The 19,702-nt window shown below is 37.2% G+C and overlaps 1 protein-coding gene across 1 annotated transcript in view; it reads right to left on the reverse strand.

Annotated features, from left to right (window-relative positions):
• Positions 1-3,472: 3,472 nt before the first annotated feature.
• Positions 3,473-19,702, reverse strand: part of PEX5L (peroxisomal biogenesis factor 5 like) — a 276,171-nt gene continuing 259,941 nt past the window's right edge. The window contains exons 10-17 of the mRNA XM_063442701.1: positions 18,765-18,860; positions 15,534-15,650; positions 13,666-13,809; positions 12,465-12,535; positions 10,813-11,010; positions 9,223-9,388; positions 7,675-7,832; positions 3,473-5,307 (exon numbers count right to left, since the gene is read on the reverse strand). Coding sequence (XP_063298771.1) covers positions 5,103-5,307; positions 7,675-7,832; positions 9,223-9,388; positions 10,813-11,010; positions 12,465-12,535; positions 13,666-13,809; positions 15,534-15,650; positions 18,765-18,860 — 1,155 coding nt within the window. The 3' untranslated portion in view covers positions 3,473-5,102. The remainder of the gene's footprint in view (positions 5,308-7,674; positions 7,833-9,222; positions 9,389-10,812; positions 11,011-12,464; positions 12,536-13,665; positions 13,810-15,533; positions 15,651-18,764; positions 18,861-19,702) is intronic.

A 19,702-nucleotide genomic window follows, 5' to 3' on the forward strand; every position in this document is an offset into this window, starting at 1 on the left:
CCGTGGCCCATCAAAGTAGTCATACTTTAAAAATATAGATTTATTATTGTAAATATCACTCTGATTACTCTATTATAGAAATACCATGCTAAATGTAACATGTTGGATTTGTCACAAAAATGCATTCATAAATAAGTCAGATATAGATACATGGCTTTTAAAGACAATGGAGTGCTTTATTAAAGAGGGAAAATAAGGGACAATACTTTAAAATTTTTGTGTCATTTACATACTGGTCAACAAAACCAAAGATTCATTTAAAATTCCCCTCTGCAGCTTTTCCCCAAATAATTGATCTACCCAGTGTCAGACAATGGAACTTATCGCACCATTCTCATCAGAAGAGTAACATATTGGTAGTTCTTGAAATTAACAAGTTTAATCTGTACTGTTTCTTTAGATTCTGATTACCAGTGAAAAGATCTGCTAGGCATAAAACCTATGTATTATAACCAATATGCTGCAGTGGAAGCAAGGCCAGCACAAATGTTTTAGTGCGTTGGAAGGCAGTGCCTGAGTGCTCTACAAGAGTTGTTGCACTACTGATTTTTAGAGCTTTATATTGTGTAGTATTATGTAATTTTAGTAGAAAATATTTCTTATTAGTTGTGGAAAAATGATGGATGTGCAATGTTAAGGCCACCAGATTATTTATTCGTATTAACATTTTAGTTTATTATGGAAGAACACACTATATGGGTGTAAGTTATGTTGGCAGTGAACTAATAATAGGAACAGTTAAGTATAATGATAAATAAATCCTCATTTTGCAATCGGGGCGCTGTAAGTCGTAACTCTACATTGGAATGTTTTCTGAACTCAGACAAACTCGTTCAGCATTCAATATAATGTACGATCAGCACATTTCTTATATTCAATGAAGCATTGCCAATATTTTGAGACTGTTCTGAAGATTATGAGGGCTGATACTACACCATATAGCACAATCACTATATGGAATTTTAGGGCCATATGTTACCTGTTTTAACAAAGATAGATACATATTATCTTTCTTATGTATGTAACCTCATATATCTCTGTGCATAGAATCAACTTTATATTAACAAACAGTGCACAAACATGCATATCAACATGCAATCATTCCACATGACTGTGGAAAGTAACATATGTAACTTTTTTTTTAACACACATACATCAGATACAAGCTCCTGTGTAAAACACACAAGGTGGCCAATGTATTTCAGCATTTATTCAGTTACTTATGATATATTTTCCATTTTAGTTTCATATCTGGTGCCATGGCTGCATAATGGACCACTCGTAGCAGTTAGTACACCAGCTTGCCCCAGAAAATGGCAGTAGAAGTACCAACAAAACAGAACTGTGTTATATAATGCCACGGTTAATAAACATGTTAGATAATAATAATAATAATAATAATAATTCCTAATAGACATATAATAGTGGGAAATTTGCCAATATAAGCCAGATGGAATACCTGTTAGCTAGCAGCAAGTCCTAGCCATAGCATTTAAAGTATTGTACAAGCTAACCTTTAAATATATTTTTTAATCATTCTCCAAGACTCAAGTTGTGCAAAGAAAACCCTATGTTGGATTTCACTCATAAGTAAAGTTGTTATCTAAAGGGAATCTTGCTTTGTATATGAAAATGAACAGCCAGTTCTTGAATTTCATGTGTTGGAAACAGGAAAAATGAGGCAAGCGAAAAGATCTGAGTGTCTTTGGCAAGGGTCAAATAGTGCATCTCCAGAGCATCTCCAAAATGGTAAGTATTGTGGGGTGTTCCCAGTATGCAGTTGTTAGTACCTATCGAACGTGGTGCAAGGAAGGACATTCGGTTAACCGGCATCAGGGTCATGGATGCCTGAGGGTCACTGATGCAAGTAGGGAACGAGAACTAGCCTGTCCTGACCAATCACGCAGAAGAGCTACTGTAGGCCGAATTGCTGAAAAACGTAATGCTGGACATGATAGAAATGTGTCAGAACACACATTGCATCCCAGTTTTGTTGCATATGGGGCGGTGTAAATGTAGACTGAGCACAGGGCCATGATGACCCCTGCCCTCAGACTACTCTTCTGCAACATGGTTGGTTTCAAGATTATGTCATCAGACAGCGCCACGCAACTAAGTCTGATATAAGCCGACACACAAAATGTGAGTTTATATTAAGCACCCCACTAGGGGATTTATTGGTGGAGGTCACTTTACCCAACACCCTACATTTTGTCTTAGCATTATCATGGAGACCCATTCTTCAATTGTAATGAACAAATGTTTGCAAATCACCTTCAGTAGAATTTTCACATTTTCAGAAGGTTCTCATAGGACTGAAGAAGATACAGTTGCTATAATGTATGGAGGGCATGTATGTAGGGTCAGAACAAAATGTTCAAAACTGTGGAGATAACTAAAAACAGCATACAGACCACCTTTAGGGCCCTGACTTCTACAAACTGCTGTTATTATTGCAGCTATTGTAGTGAGATATAAAAATCAGGGGTACCATGTAAATATTCTAAGATTATTTAATTTGATAAAAGGCATTAAAAAGAAAAATACTGGAAAGGTAAGAACCAGACAGAGGAAACTATTTGCTTAAAGTGCCTGATAATGTGTTCATTGTGCCAATAAGAGATGGTAAGAAATAATAATGTATTTTCTTCTGTCAGTTATACTATTCAAATGTGCAGATTAATTTTTTGTGCTTTCAAAACCTCATCAAAACTTCCAGCAACAAGTTTTCTGCCAGGAAATATTTCCTTATCCAAATACTTGACATGTATTCAAAGCATGTGAAATTCGCAATAAGCCCTGGTATACTGTATAAGAACAAGGTGTTGGAAAATAAACTGGCAATTAAAAATAGAGACGCAATCAAAGGAGTGTTATTTTTAAGACCGTCAAGGCAATCACGGTCTCACAGCAAAGCAGAAAGAGGTAATCAGAAAGACGAGTAAGACAGGTCTGGGAAGAGACAAGGACGGTAAAAAAATGCTTGTTAATCTAGGTACAAAGAAACTTTGTCCTGATTAAAAGGAGAACTTCAGATAGGAGGGTATAGATTGGGACTTTGATCTCCCATGCTTACAAAGTAGAATACGTTTTATGAGTACAGAGATGATTTTGGAATATCTTACACAGTTATAAATGCCATAAACCTTAAAATGTAACATTGGGGGCTTCAAGAAAGAGGAGAAGGAAACTAAGTTGTCAATTCTGTAGAGCTCTGTATTAACTGTGAAATATTATTGCAATTTCTGGCAAAAAAAAGTTTGTTTGAAGTCTATATAAACCATTAAGATATTTGAGCTGAAATTCCTACTTACGGTAATTCCGCCATTAATCTGATTTTGGTTTGTACAAATATCTTAATTCTTTAAATGTGGCTGGACCACACAGGACCCATCTGGCTTTAGAAATGTGTTGTTGGAAAGTACACATAACAGAAGAGAAAAAAATATTATGAAGAAAAGAAATTCAAAACAATCACAAATTGTTCCCGAAATGTATCTGAAAAAAGAATTTTAAGGTATTTCAGAAGTGAATTGCAAACAATAAAAAGTACAGGTTTTGAAGGTATAAAAATAGCTCTGGTGTTGAGTATTTACAATTCTGTTTTATAGTAATCTTTAGTAAATAATAGTCAACTGTCTTCTCAATGTTATGGTGAGAATTAAGTAATATACAATCTATTACTAAATTATTAATTGATTATTAAATAATCATCTGTGTTATAACACTTTGCCAATCTACGGAATGCATTTTGTCTGAAATGTTATTGAAAATTTATATTTTGGTGATATTACGGAAACTGGCAGTGATTGATTGGCCTACCTTACTACACAAGATATTGTGTCTTACTATTATATGAAAATATAAAAAGATATGTTCTTTAAAAGATCTATTTTAATTCTTCATGTGTATATTATTAAAAACTAAGCACTTATTGAACCGGTTTCCATCTTTCGGTTGATGTACATGATTCACATATATTTTGTTTTGTTCTAAATTAACTTACATGGGATTCATTGTTTGAGTACAAAAAAACTTAAGCAAAATATTATTTGGTCCGACGTGCCTTATTGGCCAGGATTATTTAATCCTTTAACATTACTTTAAAGGAGATTATTTGCATAAATAAAGGAAAAAAGGCTAAAGTGCACGTGTATAGCCACGTTCAAAATTAGTAGTCTGAGAAAGTTAGTGCAACGTACTCTTTCATACGCTCAACATCCTCACTGTCATCTATAGCAAATTTGCCAGTTGGCCAGCCCAAAGAACAAGACACATTGTCGTGAAAAGACAGCATCTCTACCTCCTGACTTCAGTCTCATCGTTGTGGCCCGTGTTCTCTCTAAAGTGAGCAATCCAACCTGAAACAAGGATTCTGTCTGTATGCATTTTGTAGGTTTAGAAGGACCAAATGCAGATTGGAGGGTGACTTTTGTATAATACTATTTTAGAAGTTTCTGTATTGTACAGCTTACCTTAGGGGGAACAGCACTTGTGGTCCCCGATTACTGTATAGTGTTATTAGGTCATAGAAGTACTGTTATAGGTCCTCAGAAGAGCAGAAGTTTTAAAAACAGTACTAATAAAACTACTCAATATCTATAAACATGTCTAATTATCTTATCAAGTGTATGCAATTATTTTAAGAAGTAAATAGATCTTCATGCACATATCTATCCATATCTCTCACATCATGCATTGCATGTGATCGTAGTCCCAGTTTGTCTATTACGCTCCTTCCGAACAAGGCCTCTGACCAAGCAGCGAGAGGTATTTCATGTAGTTGGAGAATTCGTCTTCAGCCAAATGCCTCCATCTTTTCCCAGAACCCATGAATATCCATTGTTGCTCTAAAATAGTCTTATTTTTATGATTATACATTGATTTATTTGTATGAGTATTACGTTTATTAATATGTTCATCACCATTCTTCATGGTTTTGTGCTTTTTCTGTATCAGACATAACTTGGCAATCTTTGGGGAGGGGGCATAAAAAATATGCCAAGCTATGATCTAGTGGAAGTGCTGAATATCGTGTCTTTCTGTAATTCCAGAGAAAGCCAATTCATTTGTAGAACTGTCATTGAGATACAGAATCAAATTCAAGGATCTATATTGAAAGCTCTCAAGAGAATATCCAAATCTCCTACGTTGGCAGCATGGAAAAGTTCTGGTTTGTCCATCATGGAGAGCGCTATTCTGAGTGCTGCCCAAACATTACCTGAGATCACCGGAGGGTGGAATTGCTGCTGAGTTCTGCTTTTCCTCTGAAGGCTTAAAGCTGTGAGAAAGTTGCTAACGGCTTCTCTGTAATATACAAGAAAGGATAAGAATCATAAAGAAGAACGCCAGGTTAAAAAGCCCACATGGAAATGTATACGTTATATGTTATAACACACAGATTTATACCAAGTAAGAACACATAGATCATAAACAAAACTGCATGTACGTAATGTCTTCTGAATGTTCTCATTGTAAAACATAAATACTAAAAAGGATAAAAACAAATGGGTATTTCACAACTATATTGCAGCAAATCGAAAACATACCTATAGTCTATTAAAGAAATAGAAATGCAACAGTTGGTATATGTACCCCCAATGAAAACATGCATGAAATTATTGCTGTATTTTTTCATTGGGGGTAAATCAGCTTGCAAATGTTGCAAATCTGCTGTCTTCAGCCATTGTAAGCCCTCCCATTCTTTCCCATTCTTTCCCAGCCCAGACTTTCTGTAGCTATCCAATCACAGACTTCCCAATGCAGCTCAATCTTTGCAAGTCAGGTTCTTTGCGCAATTGTCTGTCTTTTCAGTTTAGCTCTTTGGAGCTAACCAACCACAAAGTAAAACGATAGCCTGCTGATTGACTGCCGTGGGGGTGTAACAAGGTTAATTTATTAAAGCGCCAATGTCTATTAAATCTGCACTTTTTGTAAAATGAGCACACTCTTTGTGAGTTAACACACTCTTCACATATAAGGCATTTCAGCAAGCTAAACTGCTTTAGGAGTTTGAAGTGCTCCTTTTATGATATTTTGTTTACTTTACGTGTCTTATGAAGGGGCGGATCCAGAGCCTTATCTCGGGAGGGGCACTCATAGATTATTTAAAGAAACATTCCAGGCACAATAACCACTACAGCTCTCTGTAGGAGTTATGGTTTCAGGAGTGCCGTGGTGCCCTCCCAGAGTAAGTGTGTGTACGGGAGGTAGGGCATATGCGAGGGGTGCAGTGTGTGTGCAAGGGGTGCAGTGTGTGTGGTGTGTGTGTGTGTATGTGGGACAGTGTGAGTATGTGAGACAGTGTGTGTATGTGGGTGCAGTGGGAGCACTGTTTGTAGGAGGGGCAGTGTGTGTTTGTGTGAGGGGTGTAGTGTGTGCATGGGAGTGCAGTGTATATTTGGGTGCAGTGGGAACACTGTGTGTGTAGGGCCAGTGTATGTATGAGGGTGTAGTGGGGACAGTGTGTGTGTGGAGCAGTGTGTGTGTGTGGGAGAAGTGTGTATGGGGGTACAGTGGGGGCAGTGTGTGTATGGAGATGTAGTACGTATATGAGGGTGCAGTGGGGGAAGTGTGTGTATGGAAGAGAAGTGTGTGTATGGGGGTACAGTGGGGGCAGTGAGTGTATGGGGGTGCAGTGTTTGTTTTGGGAGACAGTGGAGGCAGTGTATGTATGGGGGTACAGTGAGGGCAGTGTGTGTATAGGGGAGAAGTGTGTGTATGGTGGGACAGTGGGGACAGTGTGTGTATGGGGGTACAGTGGAGGCAGTGTGTGCATGGGGGTGCAGGGTGTGTGGAGGGGGCTATGGGGGCAATATGTGTGTAGTTGGGGGAGGGGCTGATTAAAACAAAAAAGTATTTTTTTAATTTAAAAAATATGCTTTATATCTCCCCCTCCCTTCTGACCTTTGCCCAGGGTGGGGGGATATTAATTGTGAAGCCCTGGTGGTCCGGTGCATAATCCCTGGCGGTTCTAGTGGAGAGTGAACTCTAGTCTGCAGTTCCTGGGCTAGAGTTCACTTTCGTGAGAAAGGAGTGTTGCGCAATTCTCCGAGCTCGTGAGAGGAGACCTGGCGGAGCTGCAAGCTAGAGCTCACAGGTCTCTTCTCCCTCCCCTGCCGGCTGACAGCAAAGTGCCTGCATACCGGTGAAGGAGATCTCTGATCTCCCCTCTGGTCCGTGAAGGCACCCAGCAGGTGCCACTTGGATAGCACCGGCCCTGCATGAGATAGCATCGGGTCTCGGGGGGAGGCAATTGTCCCCCTCACTGGATCCGCCACTGTCTTAATGGCAAATTCTTGTTCTCATAGTTATAAACAATCTGTCAAAAAGAACAATGTGCTGGTTCATTATTTTTTTGTGGGAGAAACCTAAAAATTAACAAGTATGTTTGAGTTCAGATTTTTACTTACGTGAACATATTATAAAATCAATGAATTAGTTAATCTGCCGTTTGTTTTTAATCTCATCACTTATTAAATATTTTTGAGAACATATTGTGAATGAAAGTGAGGCAAGCACATGCACAATACATATATAAATACCGATATCTCTATTTTTTGTTGGATAAATAAAGACACAAAAAACAAACCATGGGGTGGAACCTCTCATGCAGCTACAAACACTGTTTTGTTTAATAATACAGAAGTCGATAAGTTTTGGATTTTTACTGACCTGTAAGCACCAAGGTTTATGCAGCTTATCCCCAAGTTGTATCGGGACCTGATGAAACCTGGCTGTATTTCCAGTGCTCTTGAATAGGCTTCCACAGCTTCTTCACTTCTGTCTCCATTTGCCAGTGTTGCACCAAGGCGATTCCATAATGAATAGTCCTGGCAAAAAATAATTCCCTTTCAATAGTCATAATTGCAAACACAGATTGCAAACTTCAGATATTGACCATTGCCACTGGATTAAACACTTGTACTGGTTTATTTAGAATTTTGGTTTTATCCATCATACAAATAAAATAGTATTTTGTCACCTGTGAATGAATCCAATGAATGTATGTGTCAATGAATGGAATATTTGGTGCCAGGTATACTGTGCTCTATACACGTCTTCAGAGGACTTTAGGTCTCATGCTAAATAGCTTTTCGTTTTCCTTCACACTCCCTAGCTTTCTATATACAACTTTCCTACCTCACTTCCTGCTCACCCATATTTTACGTGCCTCTGTCTAGCAGCTGCAGGCTTCTTCTCTCTGCAATTGAACTACTTGTTTTGGCTGCATTTTAACTTATCATCCTACCCGGTGTTTTAATGTCTTGTTAAATGCTTTATAATATTTGGTGCCAGCTAGTGCTGTTACCAGTTTGAAATAAGCCACTGAAGACCAAGTTAAACATCAAAGATTAACATCACGTCTTACTACAAAACATAGAACTGTATATAATTGGATTTGAGTTCTATGACATATCATTTTTGGCATGTCAGCTGTGAGATGAATCCTAAAACGAGCATTCTTAACGATTGTAGGAGCAGTATATGCTCATGGAGTAAGTTTGTACACTGGCTCTTGGAGACATGTGGACAGTATGTGTTCTGGCAGTGATTAGATGGTAAGCACTGCAAAGAACTCAGGGAAACTGATCAAAATGTTCCCAGAAATACAGTAATATACTGCACTGTGCCTCTTTAATGCAATAATATTAGTTTATTGTTAATATATATTTTTAAGTCAGAGTTTCACTCTGGGAAAGTGTGTTTAAAGTATGTCAAAAGTATGTAAAAAGTACTTCTCACATTGAATTACTGAATACATTTTAAAGGGATACTGTAGGCAACCAGACCACTTCAGCTCATTGAAGTGGTCTGGGTGAAATGTCCCATGTAACTTAACCCTACAGTGGTAATTATTGCAGTTTTGGAGAAGGGTTAAAATCCTCTACAAGACAGCCACTAGATAGACTTCCAGGTGCTTAGATCATCTAAACGACGTTGGACGTCCTCATGCTATGCACACTAGATTCAGGTAAGTGGCTGAAGGGGTTTTAACCCCTTCAGTGATGTGGGATGGGGGGCAGGAGGGAGGGGGCACTCTAGAATTCTACAGTGCCAGGAAAACTTTGTTTTCCTGGCACTAGAGAATCCCTTTAAGTAGTAGCCCCTTCTTTCTTACAAGAATTAAATGCAATATTGTTAAAAGTTGTTTCATCAGGGCATTAAAGTGTTATTAGAGTAACATGGATTAAGATGCCTGAATCTTCATATTCGATCTACCTCTGGTCGAACCATTAAGGCAGAGTTGAAAGCATCAACGGCTCTGCCAAACTCTCCACTGAGGTTGAATAAGACTCCGAGTCCTGTCTGTAGATCTGGATCTACCAGATCCCCATTCTGGTGTGCTGCTTCCAAGTACAGCTCCTTTACCTCTTCCAGAGATGCACTGCAAAAATAATGATTTGGGGGTCACAAAATATTTACAAAAAGAATCCTAAAAAAATATTGATTTAAACAAAACAGGCCCTCAACCCAATATATCACTTTGAAGCAACATTGTCTGTCAGTCAGTCAGTCTGTCTATCTATTAATTAAAGTGGCTCTGTCACGTTTTTTTTAGGTTAATATGGCCCTTGTATTTTAATGATTAAACTCCTATTTTTGCCACTTGCCATTATTTTTTGTTTTTTGTCTTGCCCCGCATCATAAAACCTGGGAGCCTCCATTTTGTTTTCCTCTGTACATGATGATGGTAGTTTCTCCTTCTGTTGACTGATGGATTGTGAGTAAATTAGCTAAGTAAGAGAAATGGAATTTTGCATACCTTAATACATTTACTTCCCTTGAGAAAAATTAGTCCCTACCTTTTGTTTTGTACAACTAAAAAAAATAAGGTGAATTTAAAAAAATAAAGACCAAGAGAAACAGAGGGACAAAACAGAATTAATTTAAAAACCTGCAAAATGACAAAGCCGCTTTAAGCATTGTAGCAAGTGTCTAGAATTGTGAAAATAGCAATGCAAACCTCAGCACATTATCTAACTTCTAATTAGCTATATTTTCAAACCAATATTAATGAACACATCTAGGCAGTTTACAGTCCATCACACTCAGTCAATCCTGGATTAGTTCCAACATCAAATGCAAATTCATCATGTTTGGGTATATATTACACAAGCTTGGAATGTATAGACCGTACTGCAGTGTGCCCTGCTACTTCTACCTCTAACACAGAATAAGACACAATTTTGTCAAATATGAACATATAATAAAGTGCATTATACACTTTTCATGTAGAATAGCAAAACAACCATATAACGTCACTAAAACACTGTTAGTAAAACTGAAACGATACAAGATATGTGTAGGGCGTCATTAAATAGCATTGCATTTGTACATTGCAGCCATATAACTATTAGAGAAGCTAGGGTGAAATAAATGGTTTAAATTCATATATTTTTTTTTACCAGAAGCACTGTACAGTTTACTTTAGTGTAGCCATTGTTAGATACATTTGTCTGTCACCTCCAACAGAATAATTTTTATAAACATCCTTTATAATCAGATTATGTAATATATATTGGCTAGTTATAGTAGTGGTAACATCACAAGACACCTAATGATATATATCCACCTAAATCAAATATCCTACATCTATCTGTATCTATCCTCATAGATTGTAAGCGTGGTTGGGTTCTAAATATCTCTTTCTATAAATGTAATGCGCGGCAGGACATGTTGGCACTATATAAATGCTAAGAATAAATAAACATGGTGCCCAGTTGTCACCACGGAACTGTAAAACTAAAGAGTCGGCCTACCCACCCGCACACAATACATTTTATTTGAAAAAATACTAATGTTTCACACCTGTCACATATAGCTTTTGACATTTTCCTTGTTGTTGTTGGGGAAGCAGATTTGCTCTTCACAAGGTGCTTATATTTAGGGTTCTGCTTTATCCAGCTTTTCAAAGCTTCGTATGCCTCTTGCTGATGTCCAATATTTGTGTAGCTAACTGCTAAAGCCATAAGAGCTTTTAAGTTATTTGGTTGTAGCTGTAAGCACCTGTGGGATGAAATAATAGTCCTGTTATGCAATGTATTTAATACAGGTAAGTGAAAATCTGAACATTGTCACTAAATTGAAAGTGAAATGTTTTCTTAAAAGGTCACTATAATGACCATCACATACAGAGCACCATGAGCCAACTCAGCTCTGAAAGTTTCCTAGAACTGCTTGTTAACATTGCTGCAACTCTAAGTCTGAGAGTTGTCAATCAGTCTGCCTGAAACAATAGTTCTACACAGTCTCTGTTAACTCTGCAAAACATGTGTGTGTTGTCTGCATGCTGAATACACACAACTTGGGCTGATCTCTAACCTCCCAGGTTCTGCCAATGCCGCACTAAACAGCGAACGTGATTATGGGTAAATTGATAGCAGATGCAGTACCACCACAATCAGTATAGAGAGTTAACTATTGACACTTACCTAATAAACAGTATATTATCTGATAAATTAATACATACATAGAAATTCACTTACACACATGCTCGCATATACACACGCACTCCCACACATGCAAGATACACTCATAAAAACACACACATAAACACACAGACACATTGACAGAAGCAAAACCTTATACACAACAAAGACTGGCACACAGATACAGACAAGCAAACACTTATATATAGTGTACACTAATTGTCCCCCCCTCCTCCTGAGGCTGCTCATCTGTCAGTCTCATCCATGGCATCTAATGGTGTCTAATGGCATCCCTGGTGTCTAATGGGGTCTAATGGCAATGACCAGGGGAGTTGTGCACCATGGAGACCAAGAGAGCACAAAGAAAAGGCTTTGAGATTTTTACAAAACACACAAGCACTGCACACTAATACTCTGTGCATCAAAACAAATCTCACACAGCACAGACATACCCCATAACATCACACACATACAAACACAACACTTGTATACCCATGCACATCATACAAGTCTCCACTTTATCCACTCACAGACATCCTTTATACACACACAAACACACACACACATCCAAAGAAACACAACTCTGTGTTTTCAAACATATGCAACTACACTCCACAAAAATAAAAGCCTGCTTTGGGGAAAGGCCATTACATTTTATTTTGGGATTAGGTCTCTGGTATTTTCTTTAACCTTGAAACACCCTTGTGACCACTGCAATGTCATTGCCTCAATATACTCTGTGGGGTCTTTGGCATCTGCAGTGTAACTAAGCAGGGATATGTGTGCACTTTAGCCTTACTTCTATATCGCCATATACGGTATGTGTGGCACTGTAGGGGTTAAGTTGATTTACACTGTAAATCTGGTGGTGCTAGGACATCCAGGTAAAAAAAGAACAAAATTGCTCAGGTTTTTTTTCTGTTTTTTTTTTTTTTTAAAGGATCATATAAATATCTCAGATATGGCAATTCTGCAATATGATTATAATAAGGAGTGAAGGCATGTCAGATAGAGTATACTGGCTGCATTTACCTCTGAAGTGACACAATAGCAGCCTGTTCATTCTCATTCTCAGCTTGTGTGATCCCAAGGTACTGCCAGGCCTGCAAAATAGTTACACGAATAACCAGAAAATATATAAATATATATTCCAGCTAAAATCTATATATTGTATGTGAGACAGAGCATTCCTTTAAATGTTCTTATGGACTAAGAGTATATTTCAATTCTAATATTAAACTAAAATAAGGCCTTCAATGCTACAAACTACAAGTGTTAATCTTTTATCATTCTACAGTGGAAACCTATTTAAAGGTTCTATCAATCGCCCTGTTTGCAGAGTCAGAGGGGGATTTATTTTTCTTAGCTTATTGCTCTGCTACTTGTTACAATAATGTCAACATTTACCTACTTTACTTATGGTTTCTATACGATTCATAATGATGACCTTTACATTATGAGAACATTCCATTGACCGTTTTGGGGTTTCTGTAGACAACAATAATCAATCACAAGATCAAAGGACACTAGCATCTTATAAATGTCTTCAAAACCCCGAGTAAATGCTCATCATCCACTCTCTCAATATACATTTCACTACTGGAAGATGACAGAATTAATCTGGTGGCAACCGAATAGGAGCTTCATGATTTTCACTTTTACTAATCTCAGCAGACTTGGACATGTGTGTATATTAGGGGTTCCCGCATTGCACTTGAACTTAAACTGGACATTACACTGAATAATGTACTGATAATGTCTGTCCTGTCTATCTATCTACCACTCTAGTTATCTGATTTTAAATGAGTAATCTTTTTTCATGGGTCTCTTAATGAGGGCCGAGTCTAAGCTGTTTCCACCCTGAAGTTGTCATTACCTGGATTAACTGGGGTGATTTCCGACACATTGATTCACTAATTGGTTTTTATACTTTAATACTTGTAACACAGCCTCGTTGAGCTTTCCAATTTGCTTTTCTTGTCTTATTAACATTCAAGCTTTTAACTGAAAGTCAAGAAAACCTAAGCAACCCTTTTTTATTTTCAAAGAGGCTTAGCCTGTGATGGTTATGTGGTGTTTTGTGTTAATAAGGAAAACACATGAGGAGGGATAAGCAACAGCTATCATGTGAGTTTCTAAGCCTGTGACTGACTGAGTCTGACAGGTTATGTGTTCATCGGAAGCCAAAGTGTCCTAGCACGCCTATCCCTAAACTGGAATAAATGTGACATACCTCTGCATCGTTGGGATCCTGTAAAATAGCAGCTTCTAGGTAGAGTATGGTTAGAGGCAAATCCCCTTCTTTCAGTTTCCTCATCCCCTCCTCAAAGGCCCCGGAGCATTCCCTGAAAGGATTTTCCATGTTAAAATAATAGCCCTGAAACACAATAAAATGATTTTGAAGTTTAACTTGTAATTCATTCATCCATCATTTTTAGCTGTAGGTTCATTCCAGAAGAACATGGAGGGTGGTTTATTTACTTTTATCCAAAATGACAAACAGTTCGGGAACTGTAGACCAAAATGGCCGAATACCACATTACAGAGCTAAATTAAAATAGAAGTCCTAGGTCAGCGTGTTACAGCTCAGCTAGTCTATTAGAATTTGCTTAAAGGGACACTATAGTCACCTGAACAACTTCAGCTTAATGAAGCAGTTTTGGTGTATAGAACATGCCCCTGCAGCCTCACTGCTCAATCCTCTGCCATTTAGGAGTTAAATCCCTTTGTTTATGAACCCTAGTCACACCTCCCTGCATGTGACTTGCACAGCCTTCCATAAACACTTCCTGTATAGAGAGCCCTATTTAGGCTTTCTTTATTGCAAGTTCTGTTTAATTAAGATTGTCTTATCCCCTGCTATGTTAATAGCTTGCTAGACCCTACAAGAGCCTCCTGTATGTGATTAAATTTCAATTTAGAGATTGAGATACAATTATTTAAGGCAAATTACATCTGTTTAAAAGTGAAACCAGTTTTTTTTTCATGCAGGCTCTGTCAATCATAGCCAGGGGAGGTGTGGCTAGGGCTGCATAAACTGAAACAAAGTGATTTAACTCCTAAATGACAGTGAATTGAGCAGTGAAATTGCAGGGGAATGATCTATACACTAAAACTGCTTTATTTAGCTAAAGTAATTTAGGTGACTATAGTGTTCCTTTAAGCATTTAGTATGGCGACATTAATTATTGAAATAAAAAATAAAATGCACAGGTCATGAAGAATAAAGAGAACATACCGGTAGATATATACACATTTTACATCCAACATTTATTTATATAAATTGTTCAAAAAGAAAAATATCATTAAAAAAAACAAAAAAAAACAAAACGGTAGACAATACCTTTTTAAATAGAGAAATTAATTTCCAGATTTGATGGCATAACTTCTTTAAAACGATAGTTATTGTATATAAAACATAACAAACAAGACAATATGGGTATCTTGAGTGGATTATTTTTCATTGTATTAGACTATTCTAACAAAAATTTAACGCAAGTATAATTGCTAGAAAATGGAGAGAAACTTTTTCCAATGTTCAGAAGGTATCCTATTTATTACAAAGAAATACGGTAAAATTAATGTTGACCTACTTCAATATTTCTTAGGTTTCAGTTCTGGACAGTTATTCCAGGCAGGTAATACAGTCTCTTCACTCCATTTCATTCCACTCTCAAGAGCTATTAAAAGATTTTAAGGTTGTTCCTGTTAGATCCCTGTTAAGGCTGTGGAACTGACAGCAACACCAATTAACCAAGGCATGCTTGGTCAAGGAGATCCTAAAATATGAGCTTTTAATAGCCCTTGAGGAGTTGAGAACTATATTGCTGATATAGAGCTCACATTTAACCAAGCCATTGTTGTTCAGGGTCTAGCAATACAATGTCTTTTTCTTAACATGCTGTAATCACCAGAAAGGACCCAGAGGATTCTTATCACTCTGGCAATTTGGATGCTTCATGTTGTAAAAAAAAAAATGCTTACTTAAATTTTTTTACAGACAGTAGGAAGCTGTTCGAGTTTAACAATAGAAAGTAAAAAGCAACATTCAACGAAATTTGCAGCAGAACCACATCGAATTCATTTTGCTAATTTAAATACCGTTTCTTTTGACGATGTTCCAATCTGACTCGCTGAGTCTGCATTTTCTGAAATCCAGTTTCTTCGTGCCATTTCTTCCCATTCAGCTTGCATCTTATCCCAAAATTCAGTATCTGACTAAGAGAGATATAATTGAGTCTTTAGCTCACTTCTTCAATTACAAGGCATTTTATTCATGGCATTAACAGTACATACATCATTAAAAGCCACATCTGTCATTAAAAGGAACACCTTAAAATGGTTCAGCCACCTTTTAATGCATTGTAAAACACAATGTGTTAGCAGTAACAAACAAAGCAAACATGTCTTTACTGCATGTTTTCTCATCTGCCTTCTCTCATCTATGCTTCTCTAAGCTATCAGAGAATCTTTCAGGGTTCCTAGACAATCTATGATGTCTCATTGAGGTAAAAGGGAGAATCCCGAAGCTTTCATAAACAAATCTATGGGAGCCTTTCATAGCTCATCCATCGGTACACCAAATGCAGTGCTGCAGCTATCACAAGTAGGCTTTAATTTCCTATCTACCTCACTATCAGACGTATTGCACTATCCTGTTTTGTATCTGTTTTTTCCACATACGAGTGAATTCCTAAGAAGGAGATCAACAAGGAATTTTCCCCTGACCGTGGATCTACAGACTTCCCATTCTCCATAGGAGCATATTCTAGATAAGACTTTCTCTTTTTACTTGGACTAATTGTCGTTTATATATTGATTTCCCCTGGCGCAGCCTTTTTTGTTTTTTCTTTTGTCTTTTAAGGGTATTTGAGGGATTCCCTTATTAGGTTGCTGCCTTTTTGTTACTTAGCGCTTACTCTCTCTCATTGATATAATTTCTTATTATATTTTTATTAAAAAAAGTTTGGTGGCAACATGACATTAAAAAGTATCTAATTTTGTTAATGTCTCCCCTACTCATCTTGGGGATGAAGGTCTACATGTGGTGTTTCACAGACCTGGACCCTTCTAACCTTTGCACCTTTCAGATTTTAATTTATATGTGGCTGTTCTAACCTGCTTTCATCTTTAACTTGTCTTAACGAGCACCAAACATCTTACGTGCCATGTCACACATGTCCAACACATGGCTCAGATGAGCAGGCCTTCCCAGGATTTTGTACAGTCCACTACCAAAAAGAATCCCGAGCAAGGGTCCAGGGGAGGAAAAATTGTCAGTATAAATGGGCAAACAACCTATCTGCTAGAACGCTGTTGGTATTTGTGGAAATATAGTTCCTAAAATGCTATCAGGATGTTAAAATAATGTCTATATCTAGCATAATACTATAATCAGGGATCTATACTATAATGCAGGCAGCTATTGCAGGCTGCAAGGTAATCCTGATGTGGGCTCCTATGACTGTTATTTCCTCAACAATAAAGTGCTTATATTAATTACATTTTTATAAACCCAATATCTAGCTTAATTACCAGTACCGTTTTGCATTATTATTATAAAAATCTAAAGTGCAGACAATTTTCTACATACAGATGCTCTTACAGAATCATTGTGGATGGCTCTTTTTGTTTTGTTTTCATTTGCTAATCAGCCGTCCTTCCAAATATCCATACATTAATATACAGTGCATTTAACACCAAAGAAGAAACATCTTTTTAGGCAGGGTGTCAATTTCACAACACATATTTTTAGATGGCAGCAGTTATTCTTTCTCAGATGTGCAGCAATAATTTGTCACTTTGATATGAAATCTAATCTCTCATTTCCTGCTTGAAAATTGTGCAGTGAATAACATAGCTAAACTTGATCCTATCTGTTTATACCTTTTCTGTCTCCTGGAAAAAAAAATGTTCCATGTGCAGTTTGATTGGCAGAATATTTTACTTTATGATTCTTTTCTGAAACCTGCATATATATGTTTAAATATATTCAAGCATGTAGCATTATATTGTACATACTCCTTGCTGGATTTATTGTACAGGTGTCAGTTTTTACAGTGTAAGTCTTTACAACATGGGACATTTTAAAAAATGAATTAACTCCTATCAGTTGAAAGGTAGAGAAAGTGAAAGCTTAATAACTTCTACTGCTTCTACTTGACAAATAGCAATACGGTATATAACATGACCTCTATTAACTTTTTCTCATGTTTGATTAAGGTTCCAGGATATTGTTTTGTTCTGAGAAATTAATGATCAGAATGAGATGGAATGAAATAACCAGTATTGTAGTCATCCCACCAAGTGCAGACATTTTCCATTCCGGTCTAAAAATACTTCTATTCTGCCTAGCAAAAAATAAATGAAAATGAAATAAGATAATATACAACCCAAATTGTCAAAGTGAACACAAATGATTTTACATAACTGTGGCAAAGTTATAGTTCTCTAGAATTCAACAGACAATGCTTCCATACCCCTGTCATTTTTAGAAAGCCTCCACTCCCCCAAGCATTTTTGAGATATACAATTAGTAGTATACGTTATATGTGGGAAGTGACAGGCTGGTAATCTCTCTTCGGATCTGGCACTAAAATAAGGAAATTTAATATCTGGCTAAGGCATGGGGGCGAGAAGCTACTGTGCAGAGCCATGGATTGGTTGGGGAAATAAAAGCCTCCAGTAACTGGATTTCTGTTCTGTATTCTAAACCTATTTGTCCAAGCAATGAATTTATTATGATAAGGATGCAACGGAAGAGGCTTGTGCAGGCAGAGGCACAAACATCTTCTCCTCTTGGTCCTTGATCACCAACTACCGTGTCCTTCAAGCAAGAGCAGGTGAGACAATAAGTCCTGAGTAGGACTTGTGAGTGACAAACTGGTAATTTGCCTATTGCGGCAAATGCAATCATCCAAACAAAATCACACAATTTATTATGTAGTCAGCAAATAAGACAATGAGTGCACCTTTTTTGGGCAGGGTTCAATAAGATTGACTTTTATAAAAGAAAGTATCAAAGTCTACTGGGATTTGTTAACATGGAAATGATGCACTGGGTCTTTTCTTTTAAATTGTTTTAGAAAAAAATAAAAAGTTTTTTAGCATATAGCGCTAGAATTTGAAAATAAGCAGTTTTTAGTCTTTTATTTCAATTCAACTTTTATTTTTACGGTTATTACATTATTCTCGATATTTCAGCAAATTACTCAAGCTATTACTATCTGAATTATATGATGAACGCATACTTCATTCTCTTTTTGGTATTGTTAGAAATATTAGAGCTATTGATTAGATTATCTGAGATATTGTAATAAACAAAGAATGTACCTCAACTGCAGCTTTCGCTCTTTCAAATTCTTCTTCTAGCGATTGGTTTCTGGAGAGAAATGCTCCCCCCAACCGAGACTCTCTTGTTAGTTGCCCCTGGAAATGATCAATAAATTAAATTTGTATTACGCATGAAGCTAAAAAAAAAACAATAATTGGAAGTGATTTTAATTAAATTGACAGCTAAAAATACAAACAAATCAACATGAAACAACTGCACCAAAATTCACAACATTGTAAACTTTAGACGTTATAGGCACCCAGACTACTTCATCTCAATAAAGTGGTCTGCTTGCCATGCCCCTGTAGTTTTAACCCTGCAACCTTGGCTTTATATAGAAATGCCAGCGCAACCTTTTAAACCGGCACAACCTTTGAAGCCCACACATGGCAAAATCAAGAAAGAAAAACTTTGAAATGTTTATAATACATATTTATAAACTTACTATAAACCTGGTCAAATTGCAATATCAGGCTCATCACTTAGCTATGTGAGTTTCTTCAGCCTCCTCCCCCTCCTCCTCTTACCCACCTAGCTCAGTTACAGACCAGTCCACTAGTGACCAAAACAGGTGATTATTGTGCAGCAGTAAGAGAGAGCAGCCTGTCAAAGGAACATGCTCTGCATGATCACGCCGATCAGACTCCCTCTCTTCTCTCTTGTCAAGATGTTGCAAGGTGAAGAGATCTTTCACATGTGCAAATCTGTCAGACACATTTACAGCATTCCTAGGGACAGGACACTCATTGGTTAAATCAGTGTTACCTCTGGAGTGGGTGCGGAAAGCATAAGAAAGAAGAAGCAGTGAAACGTGACAAAATAAATCATATTTACCTGCTTTTTTTCAGCCTACAGAGTGAGGTAACTGAAAGAGACAGTTATCTCTGAGTGATGCATGTCCCCCTAAACACTTACCGACATTATATTTATTTTGACC

The sequence above is a fragment of the Pelobates fuscus genome, chromosome 2 (genome assembly GCF_036172605.1).
Source record: "Pelobates fuscus isolate aPelFus1 chromosome 2, aPelFus1.pri, whole genome shotgun sequence".
NCBI lineage: Eukaryota > Metazoa > Chordata > Amphibia > Anura > Pelobatidae > Pelobates > Pelobates fuscus.